The following is a 6651-nucleotide window of genomic DNA, read 5'->3' on the forward strand; positions in this document are numbered from 1 at the left end:
ATACATACATACATACTGCAAGCATAACACACACTGGCATGCACACACGGACAGCGAGATACACACACAGATAGACAGACAGACAGACAGAGACACACACACACACATACATACAAGCACACACACACACAGTGTAAACATTAACAGCTGATTCGTCTCCCTTTCCTCCAGTTGTGAGGACTGACGGTCTGAAAGGTCGCAGAGGTCGTCTGCCGTCGAAGCCGAAGGTCGTTGCCGAGGCGACGGCGGCGTCCTCCGTGTCTCCGGTCAGTCTGATCGCTGCTCTGGTCCGAGCGCACATCGACTCCAACCCCGGGGTGGGGAAGCTGGATTACTCCAAGGTAAACAACAACAACAACAAACCTGAAAAATGAGATCGTGTGAGATATTTGGCTACGTATTACGGCCATTGAAGGTAAACAGAGATACTTCTTTAGAGAGTTCGGGAAAGGGTCAAGGCACTCTATAAATGAAATCCATTATTATGAATGAGTGTTCGAGTTTTTGAATCCGACAGAATGCCCTTTTCATATTTGAAATTCATGATTTTCTTTTTCTCCAACATCTCAAATTCAGATTTTCTTTTTATCCTAATTTGAGTGATTTTTTTCTTATTTTTTCTCAAATAATTTCTCCAAAAAGTTCAATTCATTAATCTGATGTAAACTCCCAATATTTTCTTCTCACAAATGTTGTAATTGAGTTGGAAAGTCTGGCTCATTCTTCACTTTAATCTCAGAGAATTTGAGGGTCTTTTTGCAAATGTATGACTTTATAATCTGAGAGAATATTAAAATGTCTTCGTCCTAAAGTGCCCTGATGCGCCATCGATGTTAGATGACCTGTTAGATGATGTCTTTAATTTCCCTGCTTCCTTCCTGTTTCAGTACGAGGAGACGGCGGTGAGTCCGACCCAGAAGGTGGACTCCTCTGACGTGCAGCAGTTCTACGATCTGCTCACTTCCTGCACGGAGGTGGTGAGGATTTGGGCTCAGAACATCCCGGGTTTCTCAGAGTTCTGCCTCGAGGACCGGGAGCTGCTGCTCGAGTCGGCCTTTGTCGAACTCTTCATCCTGAGGCTGGCCTATCGGTGAGAGCATGTTCATCATACAGCTCGCATGTCATATTCCTGATGCTCTGGATAGATATGATCAATAAAGGAATTAACCAGAAAGAAACTTGAAAACACCAAAAATGAAGTTCCAAGTTAGTACTTTTACAAAAACAGAAGAATATTTGTTCTTACAGAATGTTTCACCAGAAACATCTAAAAATAAACTCAGATTAAATTCATATTTCTTTTTCGAGTAAAAGTACCTTTTGATTTTAGCAACAGTTTTCCTTTACACGATTTTCCTTTTGTATATTTGTGATCCTTGTAAATGTACTACTCAAATCTAAAGTGCTTGGCTAGTCATTCCCTCTCTCCTGATGCCCTGGGTAAATGTGAATATTAGCGATAAAGAACTCATAAATTAACCACAAAGATACTTGAAAAATAAAAGATTTGACTTTGAATATTTGCACTTTCTGCGATTTGTATATTTGATAATTGCGTTAAAATTCTAATGAATTGTTCAGCCCTACGATAAAGCATTATTATTATATTCCCAGCAAATCAAATCAAATACTCTCCAGTCCGAAATCACCCCGAAATAAAGTTAGAAGTATTTGAACTTTTCAAGATAAAAGTTAAAGAAGATATTTTATGAGTTTATAAAGTCCTAAAATTGCAATAGAGAAAATAATATTAAAGGAGAAAACCCTCAATATTTTCCTTAGATGACAAAATCCTACATTCCAAAAATAAACTCAGATTAAATTCATATTTCTTTCAGATAAAAGTACCATTTCATTTTGGTAACAGTTTCCCTTTAGACGTGTTTCTCCCTATATGTGATTTTGTTCCTCGTAAATGAACCGCCTAGTTATTCCCTCTCTCTGCTGACACGTGATTCCCTTCAGCCCTGGATAACAGAACATTTGATCTATTTCCTAAAGCTCGGACCCTGACCTGCAGAAGCTGGTGTTCTGCAGCGGAGCGGTGCTTCACAGAGCTCAGTGCGTCCGGGGCTTCGGGGACTGGATCGACTCCATTTTAGAGTTCTCTCAGAGCCTTCATCGCATGAAGCTCGACGTTTCCTCCTTCTCCTGCCTCGCTGCGCTCGTCATCATCGCTGGTAAGAGCTGTTTCTAACTATTTAGTTTATGAATCAAATCAAGACAAATTCATCCCTCTCCCAGTCACTGTCACACCACCTCACCCTGCCTCTGTCAACAGTATTCACGCGAAGCCACTATCAAATTAACATTTGCAAAATAGGGTGTCATTTGTTTTAGATTTTAAGGAATAAAGTCGATTTTTTCTTAACTTGGGCCCTTCGAAAAAAGGCATAAACCAATCACTTCACCTCAGCCACATCATAGACTCTATGCATTACATTAATGCACACAATATCTGTTGTCTTTTTTTATTACTGCCGTATTTTATTCTATTCTATTTCTATGTAAATACTGCTATATTTTACTATATGTTATTTTTGATGTATGCACCACGACATCAAGTCAAATTCCTCGTACGTCTAAACCCACTTGGTAATAAACCTGTTTCTGATTCTGATTTATAATTAAGACATTATTTAACCCTAAGGCTCCAAATGCAAAAAGAACCTTCATTAGTGGACATATCAAACTTTGCATCGGAGTTAAATCAGACTTATTTTTACTCGGCGAGGACAGGGTTTGCTCGAGGACAATAAGAGAGTTACACAACACAGGACTGACAGGACAGGTGTGAGACACGACCTCATGTATGGTGCACAAGTTATATATATTATCACAGCATGCCGAACACCAACACAATGCCGTATACATTTACAGCTGGGAGTTGTTGCACCGCAGAGGCTTCAACACGTCTGTCAGCACAGAGCATTCAGCTTTACAAATCTATTAAAAGCGAGGAACTGCAGGTGAACAGTGTATATATATATATATATATATATATATATAACTAACAGATATCACCCACTTCATGACTGACATTAACTATCATTTTTTATATTGCAAGTTTTCTGGTATATGTTTAAATTAGCTTATGAGGCATTATGTAATGCTAACAGTAAGTACAAACATTAGCCGCCTTTAGCTTAGCGGTGGTGACGTGAATTCATGTGACCGTGCTGCAGGGGTGGGAAGTAGTGGAGTACAAATACTTGGTTACTGTACTTAAGTACATGTTTCTGGTATCCACTACTTATTTTGCTGAGGACTTTTTACTTTGACTTCTTACATGTTGAACACAAATACCTGTACTTTCTACTTCTTACATATTGAACCCAAATACCTGTACTTTCTACTTCTTACATGTTGAACCCAAATACCTGTACTTTCTACTTTTTACATGTTGAACCCAAATACCTGTACTTTCTACTTCTTACATGTTGAACACAAATACCTGTACTTTCTACTTCTTACATGTTGAACACAAATACCTGTACTTTCTACTTCTTACATGTTGAACACAAATACCTGTACTTTCTACTTCTCACATGTTGAACACAAATACCTGTACTTTCTACTTCTTACATGTTGAACCCAAATACCTGTACTTTCTACTTCTTACATGTTGAACCCAAATACCTGTACTTTCTACTTCTTACATTTTGAACACAAATACCTGTACTTTCTACTTCTTACATGTTGAACTCAAATACCTGTACTTTCTACTTCTTACATGTTGAACCCAAATACCTGTACTTTCTACTTCTACTTTAAAACAGCTGCTAGTTATGGGTATTTTTTACTGAAGTGCATTTCAAAGCCCTCTTTACTTTTACTTGAGTTAAGAAGTTTAGTCAGGACTTCTACTTTTACCAGAGTATTTTTAAACATGAGTATCTGTACTTCCACCTGAGTAAAGGATGTGTGTACTTTTGCCCTCTCTGTTTATAGCCCAATATTAGCCAACTTTTAGCTCTGTAGCAACATAAAACTATAAGCTCTCTTAACGTGTCTCCTTGTCTCCTCTGCAGACAGACACGGTCTCAAAGAGCCGAAGCGAGTGGAGGATCTTCAGAACCAGCTGATCACCTCCCTGAAGGACCACCTCTCCGCCTGCGGGTCAGACTCCCTCCGGCCTCATTACCTCTCCCGGCTGCTGGGGAAGCTTCCTGAGCTCCGGACTCTCTGCACTCAGGGACATCAGCGCATCTTCTACCTGAAGCTGGAGGACCTCGTGCCCCCGCCGCCCATCGTGGACAAAATCTTCATGGATACGCTCCCGTTCTGAGGAGGAAATCTGTGACGGAAAATCTGGAGATTGTATAAGACAACAGACTGATTTTATAAAAGCAGATTATGGACCTGAAGCTGACATGCAACAAGCTGGAGGCATTTTTGATGGATTGCACTGCCAAAGTTGCAAAGTTACACATTTAATGAAATTAATAACTGTAACGAGCACAATTTAAGCATTTTGAAAAATTGCTTACATGTCTTTTCTAACAGTCTTCTGACTTTAAATTGCACCTTAAATATCAAAGTAGGGCTGAAACATTTGGGGGAAAATATTATAAATGCGATTATTTTACCTGGTGTTGTCACGATTCGACAGGAAGGCGGACCCAAGAGCAGTCAAAACAAGATAAATAATTTACTTTGATCGACAAACAAGCTGATAACAAAGAACAACTAAACCGGTACAAACCGGGGAACATGGGGGAAGGGTCATAGCAAAGATGGACTGGAACAATCATGGGAACAACGACTAACCGACAAGGTTTGACTAGACTATGGTTGCGGTCGAATTGTCCAAAAATCAGCTCCTATCGTCTTCTCCTAACCACTATTCCTTGACCTCTGTGTGAACGTCACGGGGTCAAGGAATTGTGTTTAGGAGAATTCAAAAGGACTTAGGGGAAGGCGACCGGGCTTCAATTCAATTCAATTCAAAACCTTTATTTATCCAGGTAAAATCCCATTGAGATCAATGATCTCTTTTTCAAGGGAGACCTGCAGCAGTAGGTTCCACAAGAAGACATAAAAACATAAACAACAGAACAACAAAAGGACATCATACAGCAAAATGTACAGGGATTACAATAAGCTTCAAGAGAATCCGACTGCACTTACACTATTGACGTATTCATGGCGCGCCAGCGGATGTTATTAATGTGCGTCTGCTGTGGGGAAACTATATTTGATAATTGCGTTAAAATTCCCATTAATTGTTCAGCCCTACGATAAAGCATTTCTATTTTATTCACAGCAGAAGTATTACAAATGTCAGATCAAATACTTCAATCGCTCCGGTATATTCTCAATGATTTCACCACAAAACCCTCCTCCCTCAGAGCTCCAGTTCTCTCTGTGTAATATAACCACTGATTGTTTGTGGTTATAGTAAAGTAGGTTAACCTACAGTATCCTTCAGTGGTATCGTTCGTGTATCATGAATAACACTGAGCAGCTGTGTGTGTGTGTGTGTCCAGTCTCAAACACACACACACACCTTATGTAGATTATTTTAAAATCTGTGTTCGACACATGAACTGTATCCTGCAGTTTGAGGAAAATGTACGTATGTTTGTTTTGGATTATTTTTACATGCTGAAAAGTTTTATTTTACTGCAGAAAAACATGAAATAAAAAACTGTATATTTCAAATGGTTTTGTAATTTTTACGTAGAATATTTAAAGACTTCCACTAATGTTGGGCCATAAAGGAACTACAGCGCGGTCACATGACTTCCCGTCAGCACCGCTAAGCTAAAGGCGGCTAATGTTGGGCTATAAAGGAACTACAGCGCGGTCACATGACTTCCCATCAGCACCGCTAAGCTAAAGGCGGCTAATGTTGGGCTATAAAGGAACTACAGCATGGTCACATGACTTCACGTCACCACCGCTAAGCTAAAGGTGGCTAATGTTGGGCTATAAAGGAACTACAGCGCGGTCACATGACTTCACGTCATCACCGCTAAGCAAAAGGTGGCTAATGTCGGGCTATAAAGGAACTACAGCATGGTCACATGACTTCACGTCACCACCGCTAAGCTAAAGGGGGCTAATGTTGGGCTATAAAGGAACTACAGCACGGTCACATGACTTCACGTCAGCACCGCTAAGCTAAAGGTGGCTAATGTTGGGCTATAAAGGAACTACAGCACGGTCACATGACTTCACGTCAGCACCGCTAAGCTAAAGGTGGCTAATGTTGGGCTATAAAGGAACTACAGCGCGGTCACATGACTTCACGTCACCACCGCTAAGCTAAAGGTGGCTAATGTTGGGCTATAAAGGAACTACAGCGCGGTCACATGACTTCCCGTCAGCACCGCTAAGCTAAAGGCGGCTAATGTTGGGCTATAAAGGAACTACAGCATGGTCACATGACTTCACGTCACCACCGCTAAGCTAAAGGTGGCTAATGTTGGGCTATAAAGGAACTACAGCATGGTCACATGACTTCACGTCACCACCGCTAAGCTAAAGGGGGCTAATGTTGGGCTATAAAGGAACTACAGCACGGTCACATGACTTCACGTCACCACCGCTAAGCTAAAGGTGGCTAATGTTGGGCTATAAAGGAACTACAGCGCGGTCACATGACTTCACGTCAGAACCGCTAAGCTAAAGGTGGCTAATGTTGGG

At 40.6% G+C, this 6651-nt stretch overlaps 1 protein-coding gene across 1 annotated transcript; it reads left to right on the top strand.

Moving 5' to 3' along the window:
• Positions 1 to 147: 147 nt before the first annotated feature.
• Positions 148 to 5664, top strand: LOC117544646 (nuclear receptor subfamily 4 group A member 1-like; the record flags this gene model as incomplete). The annotated part of the gene is made up of 4 exons (XM_034213864.1): positions 148 to 341; positions 888 to 1090; positions 2002 to 2180; positions 4032 to 5664. Coding segments are annotated over 4 exons (833 nt in total), but the record flags the coding sequence as incomplete, so codon positions are not given.
• Between the last annotated feature and the right edge of the window lie 987 nt (positions 5665 to 6651).

This window comes from Gymnodraco acuticeps, unplaced genomic scaffold (genome assembly GCF_902827175.1).
Source record: "Gymnodraco acuticeps unplaced genomic scaffold, fGymAcu1.1, whole genome shotgun sequence".
Lineage (NCBI taxonomy): Eukaryota > Metazoa > Chordata > Actinopteri > Perciformes > Bathydraconidae > Gymnodraco > Gymnodraco acuticeps.